This window comes from Lampris incognitus, chromosome 1, assembly GCF_029633865.1.
Source record: "Lampris incognitus isolate fLamInc1 chromosome 1, fLamInc1.hap2, whole genome shotgun sequence".
NCBI lineage: Eukaryota > Metazoa > Chordata > Actinopteri > Lampriformes > Lampridae > Lampris > Lampris incognitus.
Window position 1 is genome coordinate 122565885 of NC_079211.1, and position 18438 is coordinate 122584322.

General features: G+C 41.6%; 1 protein-coding gene across 2 annotated transcripts; it reads left to right on the plus strand.

Moving 5' to 3' along the window:
• Positions 1-751: 751 nt before the first annotated feature.
• Positions 752-18219, plus strand: LOC130121120 (RILP-like protein 1). 2 transcript variants are annotated; one of them, XM_056289980.1, is made up of 8 exons: positions 752-1234; positions 2464-2614; positions 4020-4138; positions 4231-4506; positions 4744-4932; positions 5334-5476; positions 8256-8354; positions 17596-18219. In XM_056289980.1, exons 1-8 carry the CDS (start codon positions 947-949, stop codon positions 17648-17650), a joined length of 1320 nt encoding a protein of 439 aa, XP_056145955.1. In that variant the 5' UTR covers positions 752-946; the 3' UTR covers positions 17651-18219. The 2 variants fall into 2 exon arrangements, with proteins under 2 accessions (XP_056145955.1, XP_056145949.1); XM_056289974.1 differs by lacking the exon at positions 17596-18219 and adding an exon at positions 16860-17588.
• Positions 18220-18438: the final 219 nt, after the last annotated feature.

The following is an 18438-nucleotide window of genomic DNA, read 5'->3' on the forward strand; positions in this document are numbered from 1 at the left end:
TTAAAGGTGTGTCGTTCTATTACAATTGTATCATTTTAATCGTGAAATCAACTAAAATGTATTATGGCAATTTTGATGTTGCTGGTTAGCCTGGATGTCTTGCCATCGTAATGCGTCCAGTAGTTTCAAAATATTTTGTTCAGTGACCCAAGTTTACTGTTAGACTGAATTGTGTGGATGTGAGTATATTTAAATCACGTTAATTTTCCCCAGCAGGAACAGCAGCGCCCTTATTCACAAAACATGGAACAAAAATGAAATTAAAAAATGCATTAGATATCACAGCAAAGAAATGGGCAATATGTCCACTCATAAATTAGTGAACCGAACAAGGAATAAATGGGCTTTAATCATATTTTGGACACGGATACATGTAAGACTTGACTTTAAAATTAGTGGAATGTCGTATAGAAACTCCTCGACGCAAAGAAAGACACAGACGGTGTTTTGTCAAAACCTGCGACCGTTTAAAATTGTGACCGTGACCGGTATGCATAAACTGGGGGATCAGTCCAAGATGGTTCTGCGATGAATTCTCGGGCGGGACACTGGTTAGTTTTCTGGTCCAGTGTGGGTCAGGCGTGGTTAAAGTCCGGGTAACCATATGGGACGGCGGCCGTCCATAACTGGAGATGGCACTTCTTTCTTGTGTTGAAAGCAACCACGGTCACAATTTTCGACAGTCGCAGACTTTGGTTAAACACCGGTCCTGACATGCGCACTGGGGACGTATCAATATGGACGGGGCAGGTTTTGTGACAGACAGTGCAGGACAAGTCAACGTTTAAACAATAAACAATGCGAAACACTCAGTCGGCTTATTTGAGAGTTCTGGTTCTGTAACTAATGAAAGACTAGCGAAAAGTTGAGGGGAAGAAGAAGCAAAAGAAGAAGAAAGCAATGTTAATCTTGGAGTTTTGAAGGCTTGGTGTTGCAGAAATCAGAAATGGAAAACTATGGAACCGCACTGGAGAAAAACGCCACGGAGCTGACTGTGGTGGATGTTTACGATGTCGCAGCGGTCATTGGTCATGAGTTTGAGCGGATCATTGATCGATACGGGTGCGACGCGCTGTTGCGGCTGATGCCTAAAGTGGTGCGGGTCCTGGAGCTCCTGGAGGTGCTCGTCAGCCGCAGCGCCGCCAACCCAGAGACCGAGGAGCTGCGGCGGGAGCTGGACAGACTGCGGCGCGAACGAAACGACAGATACGAAAAGGAAAAGATACACCAACAGGTCTGTTGTTGAACCAGCACACAATCTTAAACTTAATGTGCGTTTGTCCCGACAGCTCACGGTGACACCAACTTTTGCATCCACAGAATAATGCGTATCCCATAAATATTTGACATCGCGGGAGCGCGCGTGCATTCACTTAAAGCGGTCGTCGTTACGTTTTCCGTTTCACGCAAGGAAATTTAAAAAAAAACTTTCTAGATTATCGGATAAAATTAGCATAATGGGTTAATTGCAAATTTCACCTCTTATGTAAAAGCCGTTGTTGATAATCTAAAATAAGTGGGGAGAAAAAAGATCGTTTCCCATATGTCCGCGGTGTCGCGTTCCCGTGATAACGTTGCATGCATACAAACAAATTCTTTTGGGGATACAAAATTTGACCCAACAGCACCATGTGACTGACTGTACTCTTTTTCTCCTGCACTTTGTAGTGGATTACACGATCGTAGCATTTTAATTATCTATGTAAACTGGATAGGATAGGGAAATAGGATACATACATGAACACTCGCCTTCCAAAACAAATGATTTTTAGAAAAATATTACTTAACCATGGAAGAAACTCATTGAGATTAAAACTGTCTTGCAAGAGTGCCCTGGCCAAGGTAGGCAGCAGCAGACAGACACAAAGCTAGAATAAACAACAAAAACAGTCTACTATAACATAAATGGAAAGACAGGGTACCAATATACATATGCACTGGCATGTTGTCGCAGGCGGCTGCTGGAACTGAGGACCAAATGTAGACAGGCGCGGTAGCAGGTGAAACAAGGTTTAATTGTAGGAGATATGAGGGTATCAGGATCACACGTGATGGTATGCTCTGACAACCAACAAATTAAACAGCCGAACTTAAATACACAGAAACATGATTGAAAAATCAACAATAGCCTTTGGACAAATTGATAACCGAGGGAAACTGAACAGGACTCAGGAGTGGGATAGTGTTGTCAGAACAGGGCTAGCTAGACAGGAGGCGTAGGGCTGGAGTAACTGGAACCGGGAGCGTTTCTGACACGTGCACATGCACTTTCTTTTTGACACGGATGACAACACTTGAGGGTGGCGACTTTCCAGTGTCTCTGGGTGATTCGGTGACATTTAGTAGACTGCTATTGTTTACTTTCGTACATAGCTAATAACCATAACAAACGAAATTCGTGTACATTTCTCGCATTTATTTTCTTTTTATATTGATTTGTCCTTGTACCATTCCGATCCTTAGGAGCTTGAGTTGGTGGAGGATGCCTGGAGGGGCGAGGCCCAGGATCTGCTCTCACAGATCGCTCAGCTGCAGGCAGAGAACCAGAGGCTCCTAGTGAGGCTCTCCCTCCAAGACTCGCCCATTACAGGGGAGGAGCTGCAGAAACATGAGGGTTGGTGCACAGGACACAGTGCGCTGTATTACACAACTGATAAAAAAAAAAACCCAAGGAAAAAAAACAAAAAGCCCCTAAAGCTTAGGATACTGCATGCTACAAGGAACATGTCACGACAAACTTCGCAACACGATATGAATTCAAAGACTGAGCCAAAACAAAATATGCACTGTTTAAAAAAAAAACAAAAAAAAAAAGTTATGCATTCTCATGCAAAATGGTTGCCGACATGAAATGTTTGACATAGGATGGGAATAGTGATTGGGTTGTGCTTGCACATGAAGGGAAATATACAATAATATTAAATATCCATAAATATTATATTAAGTGGGATCAGATTCTATTTGATATGAATCAATACTCTTTTACCCTTTTATTTTTCATGAAATCTATTAAATAATATTTATTTTGTGTCAGATTCTTTACTACTATCATAAAAGTGAGAGGAGGTCGCTGCCACTATGTTTGACAAGTGCGTCAAGAGGCCATCTTCTTTTTGTGTTCCTGATACAGATCGAGTGGTTTGTTGTTACATTTACTATCCAGGGAGGTAAAGATAGTGATATTAATAGCATGATATTAAATGTAATTACATTCTTACTATTTCACACTGCCACAAATCAGCTGTTGATAGAAGCTGTAAGCCATAAATATACAGTCTCAGATTGCATGGTTAGTATGGCTTTGGGTAAGGACTTCCCTTTTACAATTACACAGCATACACACTTATTTTTTCCTCAATGCTAACCTCACTGTGCAATATCTAGTGAGTGCTTTGAATATTAAATTAGTGCTGATTGTGTCACCTTTTTTAATATCACAGTAGCAGAATGGTGTTCGCTTTATAAAGAACCACCTGCAGTCCGGATCATACATTTTTATGTATGATCCCAAGCCAGTCTGATTTTTGTTTTCTTGTAGACTATGAATTTTGTAGCTTTGTGTTGCATTAATCATTTGACTACTGTACGTTCAGTTTGTTTTAGCTATGTACTGGCATGTGACAAAATATGCTGCATGGTTGCATGCTGACACAAAGAAGGGATGGCATGAAGACAGGAATAGGGGTCTGGTGGACTGACTATTTTTGAACCGCAAAAATACAACCTTGTGTGACACTTACTTTGGCTACAGCTATATTTACTTTCATGACAAAACCATACATAAATAACTCTAGAAATATCAAAATACAACTAATACATGTATTCAGCATATTACGCTTGTGATGAAACAGATACCGTAATAGCTGGTGGACAGTCTGGCGACCTTATGCATTACACTGCAATTCTCTGAGTGAGAACACATATTCATCTTATATAGCGCAGTGTTGTGTTGCCACTTGTTAGGTTGTCAGTCTCTGTGTATGTCATCATTTCGAATGTCTTGTATATAATACCTACAGGGATGTCTGAGAAAGAGCAACAGGTGATGAAAAAACTGAAGGACATGGTAGATAAACAGAGGGATGAGATACGGGCTAAAGACCATGAACTGTCACTGAGGAATGAAGATGTGGAAGCGGTGAGGACTCACACCAGAGAAATAGATTAGCCCATTAAAGACAGATCCCTGAATCTGTTAAGAGACATCAGGATGTACTCTCTCCCCTCCAGCTCCAGATGCAACAGCATCGACTGATGAGGATCAACCAGGACCTTCGCCACAGGATCGGGACAATGGAGGCCCAGGGTAAAGCCTTGATCCAACTGAGGGCTGAGCTGGAAGCTGCGGCTCAGGCGCGTCAACAAGAGCTCAGGGCTTTGCAACTGGAGGTGACTCGGCTACGAAAGGAGCACCATGGGTGGGAGCAAGAGAGAGAGTTTGCAGAGAAAGATGAGTCCTTTCCCACCATGTCTGGGATTTCAACACCTAAATCTGCAAAGGCAATAGTAAGTAGAAAAAAGTTCACCTGTTTAAACAGCATTATATTTATAGACCAAGAATAACGTTGGAGATTTGATATGGCACGGAGTTCTGTAGGAGGTTGGCTTATTTATGTAGGTCATGGAGGCCTTCTTTTTTCTTTTCTTTCTTTCTTTTTTTTTCCTTTTCTTTTTTTAAAACATTTGCACCTGGAAACATAGCTGTTGTAGTGCCTGAACTGGCTCTAATGTGTCCCAATGCAGTCCCTGGTAGAAGCAGCAGCTGACTCCATCAAGCAAAATTCAGTTTGGGAGGAATGTGGAGGAGACTCTGGCTTCTTGCCTAATTGCTTTGAGTCAGAGAAAAATCTTCCACTACTCGCAAGTTCAACAAACAGGAAAGAGAGCAATGAAGATTGCAGTGAAGACGAAGAAAAGCCAGCACTTTTGTTGGTAACACCTGCTTACATTTTTTCCTATACACAGGCTTACCGTGGTCATAACCAAAGCCCGCAAGCTGGCTGTTTACAGAAAATAGAGGGCATTATCTCTTGGCCATTCTGGCACCTCCTGAAGTTGGTTCCCTTACAAAGTTTAAAGTTTCACATACTGGATACTTTGAATTTACATGAGAAGATATTGGTTAGAGAATTTGCTGGGCCAGTACGTCACCTTTTTTCCTAATTATCATCCTAATGATCATATTTAGAATATGTATGCACACTAAATGCTAATCAGTTTACTTTCAATGGAAGAGTTGGGGGTTATTTCATCATTGTCTATGCCACAAAGCCAGCACTGTTCAACAAGAAAACATATAATTACAAGAATAGTGGTATTCATTTTGACTCCAGGGGGCGGTAAGTGAAGAAGAACCAGAGGAAGAGTCAGACAGACCTCGCTTTACTCTCCAGGAACTGCGAGACGTCCTGCAGGAGCGGAATGAACTCAAGGCACAGGTCTTCATGCTACTGGAGGAGTTAGCATATTACAAAAGGTGGGGTGCTACATGTGAAACTGATATTTGGTGATGACAATCAGCTTCATTCAGAGAGCATCAGAGCGGAGTAACATGGCACATCACCGATCAGTTAATTCATGGCCAATAAATGAATAAGTAAAAGGATGAATGCACAGACGATTAAAATAAGAATTTTAAAGAAAATGGTACTGAACATAGTTCAAGCTATAGTAGGCCTAAAAAGATGTTTTCACACCCTGATGATTTGCGTAGAAGTTTAACAGCTTGTTTTGAATGGACTTGGCTGCTTGCAGATTTTCTACATGTCTCCACGACTCTTCTTTCTGAACCTTTCACTTTCACTCAGGTTATCACCAGAATACCACACTTGGTCTTGAATTTTGCTCTAGCTTGCAGATTTTTTTAATACATATTTTCATTGCAAAGTAGAATTGAATATAACCCCCACTAGGACAAAGAAGCTAGTTTTTGTCTTTTCCAATACTAAAATGGCGAAAAAACAACAACACAGGGCGTCCGGGTAGCGTAGCGGTCTATTCCATTGCCTACCAACACGGGGATCCCCGTGAAACTTACTTGGCAATCAAAACACATTTTGAGGGGCTCACCAGATCGAATCCCCATGTTACCTCCAGCTTGGTCGGGCGTCCCTACAGACACAATTGGCTGTGTCTGCGGGTGGGAAGCCAGATGTGGGTATGTGTCCTGGTCGCTATTAGCGCCTCCTCTGGTCAGTCGAGGCACCTGTTGGGGGGGGGGGGAATACTGTGATCCTCCCATGTGCTACGTCCCCCTGGTGAAACGCCTCACTGTCAGGTGAAAAGAAGCGGCTGGTAACTCCACATGTATCGAAGGAGGCATATGGAAGTCTGCAGCCCTCCCCAGATCGGCAGTGGGGGTGGAGCAGCGACCGGGACGGCTCAGAAGAATGGGGTAATTGGATACAATTGGGGCGAAAAGGGGGGGGAAAGCCAAAAAATTAAAATAGAAATAAAAAATAAAGTATGTGTTGATTAAAAAAAAGAAAAACAACACCACAGTATTATGACTATATGACATATCAGACAACTATTGAAGAGTACAGCAGTTGAAACACCTACAGGCCAGAAGAAAGAAAAGAAATGGGGTGTATAAAATAGATATTAAATGGATACATAATACAAAATAAAAATCTTGCAGATTAATATTGTTGCTATAGACCATGTCAGCTTCTCTGATCAGACGGTTGTGTTCGACTTTTCTCTTCCACTATCAAACTCAAAGTCTGATGTCTTTGTGACTTCTCTTCAGGAATCAGGAACATTTATGTCATTTCATTCCATTTCATTTCTTGTGGAGTCCTTCATGGTTCAATTTGAGGATTTTTTTCCACCTTTTTTCATATATTGGCTTCCCTTGGCAGTATTATTCAGAGTTACAATATTTCCTTTCATTTTCTAGTTGGTGATACCCATCTGTCTACCACTGAAACCCAATAATGGTTTGAACACACACCAGTAATAATTGAACAAAGATCAAATTCTATCTGAGTCAGTCTCTCTCCCCATCTCTGTGTTAATTCACTTTCTTAACCTTCACCATGAACAAGTGTGAAGTCTTCCTCGGCCATCCGGACTCCCTTAAGTCCCATGTCCAAAACCTTGACAAACACATTGGTTCAGCTCTTACATTCCACAATCAAGTAGATATAGCCATGAGAGAAAAAAAATTGAAAACACATTTTCCTGGGCAATAAATATGAAAAGTATTATCATCAAGATAATCATAAGGAATTTTACACCGTATTAATAGACATCATGACATCCTCATACATATGCAAAAAAAAAAAAGTTTAAGAATCAATCCATTTTGAAATTCATCACATGAACTGTTTGGTACTTTAAACTACAATATCAAACCAAAACTAGTTTTCAAATAATACTCCCTTAAATATTTCAGATTTCACTTTGTGTGAAATTTTAGGTGATAGAGTCTGGTTATCATCAATGTATTAATGTATAAAACAAAACTCTGTATATGACAATATAACAATATCCAAATTGCACCCCGAAACAATTGCATTGAGAGACAATGAATGATCATATTGAACTCTTGCCCAGCCTTATTATTATTTCTAGAGTCAAAACATCATCTTTCTCTCATTCCAATCTTCAAGCCTTTTGTTGCCAGTCATCCTGCAACACCAGCAGGAACCTGCAGGGACCATGTCACTCCACTCAGCTCCCTCCCCTCAGTCTCATTGTGCCTCAGAATTAATTCTGTTTGTTTTAAGGGAGAGGTTTGGGTTTGTTTTTTTGTTTTTTTATCTATACCCCGTTGAAATGTTTTTGGGTCTCATTTAGAATCATACAGACTAAAAGTCACTTCAGTATTGAGAAATGTACCACGTTGCTGAATCTACTGGGTTTCAACACACTCACATGAGGAAATGACTTGAGCCTACAAAACAATGATATATCTATCTCCTTTTTCAAAAATGTGTATAATCGGCCTGATTCTAAATTATGTCTGACAACATTTTCAGTTGGTCTAGATTCAGAAATAGTGCATCTAGTATCTTTTTGAAAGAATGGGGCCCTCTCGCTCCTTCATGTCCCTCGGTCCACACCGAGGCTCCTAAGCATCTAGTGTTTTTGCAGTTGCAGCCCCCAAACTTTTGAGCAGCCTTTAGTCTTTTTTTTTAAACTGCACAGCATTTTGATCAGCGTTGGTTGTTTTTAAACATGTCATATAAATTACCTGACCTGACTTGACCTAGCTACATGTTGCTCATTCCACTTTGCATATCCCTCAGTGAGGATCTGGAGGACGAGGATAGCTCAGATGCTCTTGTTCCAGTCTCTCCGCCACGTGCCGCTACTGCTGATCAGCCTGAGTCAGGAATCAGACGCTTGTGAGTAATGAAACTGACAGCACCTGACACAACACTTCCCCTTAAACAGGCTACTTTAACCACCAGGGTAACACCTTTACAATGCAATATTAGCCAGTGTCACCCTGTCTACTATAGCCATCAGCAGTGCTGTTTATCCAGGTTATTGCCCTTATTTTTTTAATTTTTTTTTAGTCATTCTTCCTTGCCACCCTTTTAGCACCCTTTCACTTATTAATCTATATTTCTAAGCAAGTCTTATCATTGCGGAACTACACATTGGTCTTGGTCCATTGGACTGTTTGTTGGTCTGTTCATCTCAGACGGTTTATTGGATTTCAGTGAAATTTCTATGACGGCTACATCTCACTGCTGTATTCTGAAGTCTTTGTAATTATGCCAGTCGGTACTAAAAGGGCGGCAACAACATCCATTTTTAGTCCCAGAGTTGAATCATTTCATTTGAACACAACGTTTAGTGGGAGAAACGTTTTATCACTCATCTAAGTGACCTCTTCAGTCTCAACTGACAATACAGTAAACAATACAGTGGCATAACGACCAAAACCGGCACAGTTGTGTCACAACCGAAACCAATGATCAGTTTCAAATTGCCGTGAGCATTAACTAGAGTTTCAATGGCTATATGTATTATTCACTGAGGATTTGGGAATGGTTGCAATCACAGCATTGCAAGATGGTGACAGATGTTCTCTTAGCGCCCCCCCCCCCCCTCAGTTCAGGGATGGTCGTTCCCTCTTAACATAGATGGCCTCTTTGACTCCTTGTTCAAACAACATTCCTCCCAATCAAGGATGTGCACATCCTCATCCTTGAAAGAGTGGCCACTGGCCTGTAGATGGATGTAGACTTCTTGGCCTGACTTGTTAACTCTTCTATGTTATGCCATCCTTTTGGCCAGCGTCTGTTTGCTTTCCCTGATGTACAAGTCACGGCAATCCTCCTGGCACTTAACCGCGGACACTATATTGCTCTGTTTGTGCCAGGTGACCTGATCCTTGGGGTGGACCAACTTCTGCCGAAGTGTGTTTGGGGGTTTGAAAGCAACTGAGATGCGGTGTTTGGAAAATACACGTTTGAACTTTTCTGACACTCCGCCACATATGGAATCACCACTGGTTTACGCTTAGGCAGCTGTTGTCCTCCTTCTCTCTTCGATCAGCTGGTGCATTGTTTGGGCGTCTTCCTGGCTTTGACAAATGCCCAGTCAATCCTCTGGGAATAGTACACATGGCCATTGTAACTCTAATTAATGGTCACGGCAATTTGCATATCAAACCAATAGCTGTTTTTGGTTGTGACGCAAGTGTGCCGGTTTCGGTTGTTATTAGGTTGGGGATATAAGGTTTATCAGGATGGGGGTACCTGTAGTAAGCTGAGACTGACGAAGTCACTTAGATGAGTGATGAAATGTTTCTCCCACTAAACATTGTGTCCAGGTGAACTGATTCAACTTTCTGGGATTTCCTTACCTGGATTATTGAGCATGCATCAAGACATCAATTTTTAGTCTATCTATCATGTCTGATATCCCAGACACCACTAAAATGTTGTTTAGAGTAACACAACTTCACAATGCTTTCAGCCATCCTTTGAATTACACTGGTTGTCCCAAGAGAGGAGTGTGTGTGTGTGTGTGTGTGTGTGTGTGTGTGTGTGTGTGTGTGTGTGTGTGTGTGTTCGTGTGTGTGCATATGTGTTTGTAAGAGGGGTGGTGCTTTATCAATTGTTCTTTGGTTTATTTTTCTGTCACGCACAATGTCTCCCTCACGACAAGTCCAATTAAGATGACATGTTTGATCAGTGATGTACCTCACCAGATGTATTGTGGCGTAATAGTAGTTTTGTGAAGCCCTTTTAAACTTAATGAACAGAGCTACAAAAAGAGTTTACTACTATTATCATCATTAAAGTAGACGTATTTTTGATATACCTTTATAAAAGTACATCTGTTGTTTGAAGCAACTTGAAGCTGGTTTTAGGTGTGAGTGGGGACAAGAGGGACTGCCCATTTTCATTGCATGTCTGTGAATGTTCTCATTCATCCAGGTCATGGTTAGCAATAGTCATGGTATCAATAGCTCCGATAACGATGGGCGCGGCCAAACATCGGTACACAAAAGAGCCACTCATATCTATGGCTTTGTTAGCGATGGGCTTTGGTAAACATCGGGACGCAAAGAGCCATGGACATCTATAGCTCTGACAACGACTCCAAAGAGGATAAATTCTGAGTCTCATCACCAGCCAGTCAGACTAGCTTTGTCTAGTCAGAAAGGCACGAACTGAGGAAGCCTCTTGGATGAGGGGCAAAACGTCTTCACAGATATATACCAAGTCCAGCTGCACTTGATTCAACTCCTTTGGATATCATTGCAGAATCCTCATAATTGGTTTTTAAGGCTAAATAGCTTTCAAACTGAGTTCAAAGGTACAATAGTTGAAAGACAAAGAAGGTTGAATCTGTTCATCTGGATACAACGTTTATTGACAAATACGTTTAATCATTCATCTAAGTGACCTCTTCAGTCAAAACTGACTGTAGGTATCCCCACCCTTATAAACAATACAGTTGTATAACGACTGAAACCAAAGACCAGTTTCATATGCAAATATGGATGTGACCATTAACTAGAGTTTCAGTGGTCATCTTTACTTTCACAGAGGATTTGGGAATCTTTGAGATCACAGCATTGTAAGATGGTGACAGATGTACGCTTAGGCTCCTCCTCTCGGTTCAGGGATGGTTGTTCCCTCTTCACATAGATGGCCTCTTTGACTCCCCATTCATACCAGCGTTCCTCCCTATCAAGGATGTGCACATCCTCATCCTTGAAAGAGTGGCCACTGGCCTGTAGATGGGTGTAGACTGCGGAGTCCTGGCCTGATGTGTTAGCTCTCCTGTGTTGTGCCATTCTCTTGGCCAGCATCTGTTTGGTTTCCCTAATGTACAAGTTCCGGCAATCTTCCTGGCACTTAACAGCATACACTATATTGCTATGTTTTTGCTGGGGGACCCGATCCTTGGGGTGGACCAATTTCTGGCGCAGTGTGTTTTAGGGTTTCTTTTCTTTTCAAAATATTTTTACCAAAAATGAACAGGGTTGGGCACATATATTTCACAATGCTACACATCAATGTACAGAACAAGCAAAAACAAACAAAACCCTGTGGCAGTAACAGTGGTAACAGTGATATAGTGAAACAGCCCTCCTTCCCTCCCACCCCCGTCCCCCTGATTATCTGGAATAATTCTAAGGCACTAGGAGAAAAGAAGTAAATAATGTAGCTATTTCCATGGAGTCAGGTATTGTTTTTCATGTCAGGGCCAAGTTAAAATGAATATTGTGCATATATTGTTAGGGTGTTACGAAAATTTGTTAAAAAGGGTTCACAGATCTATAAAAAATTTTCCTCTGAGCCACTGACTGAGAATCACAGCATTGCTAAGTTGAGACAGGACATTTATGTCTTGAAGCCACTGACTAAGCGGGGCAGCATTCTTCCATTTGAACAAAATTGCGCGTCTGGCCAAGAGCAAAGCAAAGGCCACCATGTGGCCCTCTGCAGATGTCAGATGAGAGTCATCTCCATCAGTAATGCCAAACAGAGCAATAAGAGGTGTAAACGCAGTGTGTTTGGACCCAAGTGCAGAGAAGAGGCAGTTGGTAAGTACTAAGTCGCTTTACTGGACTTCAGCAAACACACAATAACCAAAAAATCACTGCCAAACAGAGCAGGCAAAAATGTAAACAATAATAGACATAAAATACTAAACTAAGGAAACACTCTCTCACACAGAGGAGGCAAGTGAAACACTCTCACAGAGAGGAGGCAGAAGAGGGTTCAGGAGACACGGGCTTCCACAGACTGACGCGAAACTTCTCCCAAGACTCGACAACGTATATCTGCAAAGCACCTGGTCAAATAGTCCCCAGCACAGGTGCACCTAATCACAGGCCAATCAAGGAGACTGGGCGCAGGCAAACCAAAGCACCAATCAAGATGGGAGAGCCCAGATCACAGACCATGACAGGTGCACCCAATCACAGGCCAACCAGTACGCAGGTGCCACTCATACTGGCTGACTGCAAGCCGATAAGAGAAATGTCACCTGTTGGCCAGTGATCGTGTCAAGAGGGTCTGGGTCTAGTTTTTGTTTTTAAATTTTAGATAGGGTATGAAAGATATCTTTCCAGAATTTTTGTAAGTGAGGGCACAGCCAGTACATATGGATCAAGGTAGAGTCACTGTTTTTGCATTTGTCGCAAGTGGGGGAGATATCAGGGTAGATGCTAGATCATTTAACCTTGGACATGTGGGCCCTATGGACCACCTTAAATTGCACTAGGTAGTGTCTTGCACAGAAAGAATATTTGTGTATTGATGTGAGGATGGAATCCCATTGGTCATCAGATATATGTCCCACATCGTGTTCCCAAGAGGTGGACATGTCAGCAGGGAGATGTTTCTATATAATGCTGACAATGCACCCCTGGATAGTGGGTTAAAGGAAACAAACGTGTCAGCTGGGTTAGTGTCAGGTTCTGCAGGGAAGCAAGGTAAGATAATGCACATAATGTCTGACCTGTAAATATTGAAAGAAATGTGTTTTGAGTAAGTTGTATTTCTCAGACAGTTGACTGAAAGAGATAAAATGGCTATCTTTGAACATGTCTTTAAACCATCTGATGCCTTTCCTCTGCCAATCCTGGAAAGTTGAGTCATGTCGAGATGGAATGAAAAGATGATTAGAAGCAATAGGGCTCAGGAGAGAGAAATCTCTGTAGCCAAAGGACTTCCTGAACTGGGCCCACACTTTAAGGCTATGACATACAACCAGGTTGTCTGTTGATTTTGTTAGGGAGTAGTTGAGCGGTGAGCCAAGGAGTGCTGGAAGCGAAATATCCGGGCATGATCCCAACTCCAGAAATGTCCAATCTGGGCTGAAGATAAAAGTGGGTCCAGAAAGCAAGACAATGAATGTTAGCAGCCCAGGAATAGTGACGGAAATCAGGGAGCCCCATGCCCTTGTCCCTTTTGAACCTCTGAAGTAAGATCCTGCTTATTCATGGCGTTTTATTTTGCCATATATATGAAGAAATAACCAAATCTAGTGAAACAAAAAGTGATTTTGGGATGAACATTGGTACACACTGAAATAAATATGTAAATTTTGGTAGTATATTCATTTTTATAGAGTTTATTCGCCCGGCAAGGGGCAATATAAGAGAGGACCACTGCAATAATTATGTTTTAACCTGATTTAGTAGAGTCATGAAATTTTCTTTAAAAAGATTTTTGAATTTCTGTGTGACTACTACTCCCAGGTAAGTGATTTGTCTCTCTTCAATTTGAAATGGTAAGTCGTTGTTCACTTTTGTGCATGTTTGTCTTGTATCTCAATAATGATCCAAACCGTTTAAGCAGAGAGAGTGCTGCTGGTAGAGAGGTTGTTGGGTCTGAAACATAGCAGAAGGTCATCTGCATATAAAAATAATGTAGCTAATTCGGAGGGGTAGTCTGGGAGACCGTCACCACAGCCGGGTCGCGAACCCGAGTCTACCACGCCGCAAGCGACAACGTTAACCAGTCGACTAAAGGGTCCGACCCGTCAGCTAGCGGCCAATGTGTCTACTTATCCATGCACGTTACACTACCTCCCTCCTTCGGGAAGCGCGTCCCCGCGCTTCAGCATATCAGCTCCCTCACGCCTCTGGGCGCACGCGCTTCCGATAGACCTTACGGTCTCACCATCCCACTTCTGACACCAATGTAGCGAATTCGGGGGGCAGTCCGCGAACCCGTATCTCCCACTCCGCAAGCGACAACATTAACCAGTCGACTAAAGGGTCCGACCCGTTAGCCAAGAGCTAACGTGTCTACTTATGCGTGTACGTTACAGTATGTTGTTGCGGCGGCTGCGCGACTCGCGGTCGATGGTTTTAGCCTTTAGCTTGTTGAAGCGCTCCTCCGTAGCTGTGTATTTAGCCTCCATCGCTTCCATTTGGTCACTAAGTTGGTTTGCGTTAGCCTCGAGCGAAACCAAACGATGTCCGTGGTCTGTGACCGTTGCCTGGACAAAGTCTAATTTCACTTCGGGTGGTGCCATGGTCGATTTAAATTCCGTGGAGAGGGCTGTTTTATTTTCCTCAAGTAGCTTAGTTAGGGTAGCCATGTTCTCGGTGATGACGGGGGTGTCGTCTTTCTTTTTGGTCGTTCTCGATGTCATTTGAAAGTTTGGGGGTTGTTTGTTTGTTTTTTTGTTTTTGTTTTTTTAGCAAGAAATGGGTGTCACCAAAGGAATTGACGAATTTCACGTTGCTGAGTGCAGAAATGAGGTTTTGAAATGAAGTGTGTAAAGTGTATCGGGAGCTTGAGGATCACGCGTCTACTCCATCCGTCACCCAGAAGTCCCTCGAGTGTTTTGGGGTTTGAAAGCAACTGAGACACGATGTTTGGAAAATGTGCCACACATGGAACCACCCCTGGTTTACGCTTAGGCAGCTGTTGTCCTTCTCTCTTTGATCGGCTGGTGCACTGTTTGGGCATCTTCCTGGCTTTGACAAATGCCCAGTTAGGATAAACACACTTAACCAGGGCCCGTTTAATGTGGGATTTCTCCCCTTCCCTGGCCGCTATGTCAGTAGGGATGTTGTCAGCTCGATGGTACAGCAGCCTGATGACTCCTAGTTTGTGCTCCAGTGGATGATGAGAGTCAAGCCTTAAGTACTGATCAGTAACTGCTGGTTTATGGTAAACATCAACAATCAAATGTCCCCCATCACCAATTGTAATGTCACTGTCTAAGAAGGCTAGCCTGTCATTTTTTACATCCTCCCTAGTGAACTTGATGTGGTTGTCCACAGAGTTAATGTGGTCTGTGAAATGTGGTACGTCCTGAGATTTAATTTTAACCCAGGTGTCATCCACAAATCTGAACCAATGGCTAGGTGGTGTCCCTGGATAGGACATCAGAGCCCTCTTTTCCACTTCCTTCATATACAAGTTGGCCACTACAGCTGAGACTGGGGAACCCATATCACACCCATGCATCTGTCTATAGTACTGCCCCCTGTATGTGAAGTACGTGGACTGAAGACACAGCTTCAGGAGCAGACACTTGGTCAGTGTTAAGGGTGGTCCTATTGCTGTCACCATCTTACAATGCTGCGATTGCAAACATTCCCAAATCTGCTGTGAATAGTACACATGACCATTGAAACTCTAGTTAATGGTCACACCAATGTTTACATATGAAACTGGTCATTGTTTTCGATCGTTATGCAACTGTATTGCTTATAAGGCTGGGGATACCTGCAGTCAGTTTAGACTGAGGAGGTCACTTAGTTGAGTGATGAAACATATCTGTCAATAAACGTTGTATCCAGATGAACTGATTCAACTTTCTTTGATTTTCTTACCTGGATTATTGAGCATGCGTCAAGACAAAAAGTTGAAAGAGGACAAAAGTTAGACCAGCTGGACTGAGAGTGTTTCACCATTCCATAAAGCCCATCAGATAATAATGTAATGAGTTACCTTCATTTACTTGGATTTTATAAGTCTGGAAATCCCTTTATAAAAATGATATATAACAATTGGTGCAATGTAATCAAAGTCCAATACAATCAAAGTGCTCTGGTCTGGGCCAAGGGGCCGCCCTGCTAACAGGTCAAATATGAATCAACAACTTTTATAACCACTCCACTTTAACACAGCCTATTCCACTATAATTGTTCTGTAAATTTGCCTCCCAGATTAATGAACAACATTTTCCACCACTCTGAATTTCTTGTTTTCCTGCAAGACTTTTTCATTTATTTTTCATCCATACCCCAGAGGTATTAAATTATTCACTGGGGGCATCATGTTTTCTTTTGCCCTTAGTGACTTAGTTGAGTCGAGTGTGCATACACATCACTGTAAGGTCTTTGACCGTGTGTGTGTGTGTGTGTGTGTGTGTGGTTCTGTTGTGTTTTCGTAGTTCCCTTATTTTACAAGGTCTACGTTAGCAGGTATAGCTCTGCAGTATAAAGACTTAAGAAAATTAACCTGCTTTTTCGTCTCATGGGCTCGTTGAAAAACATTACCGGAAACAGTGAAAGCTATGACATCTGTGAAAAGTCACTAGTTTTCATTGATGGAGTCTTTGCTGACCATATAGTTAGTAATATTGCAACAATTACAAATTACAGCATTGTTTGTTTTCATGATGCCTGATTTGAGGTGTTCGATAGAATTAGTAACTTGATAAGACTACATACCTTATTTCTCCTCAGTAACGTTTGATGATGATAAGTTGTTGAAATGAAACTGACATATTTTGGCTCCCTGAGGACCACATATGACAAGATTTTTACATCAATACAACTGGTACCTGTTCCTTGCATTTCTGTGCTTACCCTAATTCTCTAACTTGACCCGCTAATCTCCCTCCTGTTCTGTGTTCACTGTTTCTCTCTTCCCCTTCTCACCCCCTTCAATTTCCATGTTCATCTGCAGGATTTTCACTGCCATAATGCCGATGGTGGCAGCTGGTTTGATTCGAGACGACCCCACATTGCTGCCAATCAGAAGACTTATTTCCTTTGTATGACTGTGAATTGAAGTTCTTCTCTCTTTGCCTGTCATTCTCATTTTTTGCCTTTTTGTTTCATACTATATATTGTTCACATGTGCAAATTCTAAAAAAATGTTCTGTATAATTTTTTAGTCTGTCATTTTGTTAGCAAAGTTTACTTTCACATATGTGCTGTTGCCACAGTCAACAAAATACAAAATCTTGACGAATGATAGCTTTTATTTTCCAGTAGTCATAAGGAAAGGTTATAATGCTATCTGGATAATGTATGAAATTTCAGATCCCTGTGAACTTGCATGAAGTCTCCCGTTCTTATTGTTACATTTTATACATCTAACCAAAATATAAACAGTGTTTGGCCTCACGAAGATCTTGCATGGGCTCATTTCCTGACAAATAACTTTCAACATCCAACTTGCTCAATAATTCTTTGATATCTAGTACAGAAATAGCACAACTGCACTATGCGTTGGCCAATTTGACATTGGTACCTTCAATAATGGAGTATACTTTTTAGCTGAGTATATTTATTCAGTGACATTCTTGCCATAAAAGATCCTACCAATATTAATCCTGTGTGATGTTGTTTGCGACTTGACTCTTTAATTGGTTTTAATTGTGGCTTTTTTATTTTTCTGACTGTGTACTGTACCTTAGGTTTAGCATGTTCTCCAGGAACCAGAGGATGCCAGGGGGAGCTGTCAAGGTCTGAGAGGCTGGAAAGACGTTACATACAAACCTGCCACATGGCCATAGCTGACTGGGCCTTTTGATAGTAGATTTATCTGACTGATGTACGTACACGTTCCTGTGCTGGAAGGAAATGCTGCAATACTTGTCATTCAACTCCATGGGACTACTGGGTGTTGCATACCACCAAAGAACAAATTATTGGAACAGTTCTTGAACATAGTGTCTTAAATGCATGCTCCAACAGTTGAGGAAAAAGTTGGATATTTATGCAGCCCTTATTCAAAATGCCTATGACTTAAGATATGATTGGCATCAGACTTCATCTAGTGGACATGTCTCACACATCTCTGCCTGAGACGTGTCCAGTTGTGCAGAATCTGAAGATTTTGAAAGGGCCAAATTATTTAAATTGAGGATTACCACAAGGAAAAAGATGGGCAACTTAAAAATGTCATGAATTTAAATACAAGGTGAATTTGTAAAATAGTAGGTTATGTGTTATTTATCTGAAACTGTGTAATAAATTGTTTTATTGTCTTTAGTGATAGGTTTAGTGTGTTATAATCTAATCTAGTATTGAAAGCGTTTCCTCTCTATCGCTCCCCTCTCATTTTATTTTCTCTGTCTCATATCTTCATGAACCATTAATATTCTTTAACTCTGGGAAACTAAAAATGTACTTACAAGTACACGAAGTACATAAACATATAATTTAAGCCGATTTCATGTAAGTATATTATTTTTACCAACCTTTGAAAAAGTATAAAGTGCTGAACAGGTCTAAAACAAGTCTTGTACCTTTTGCTG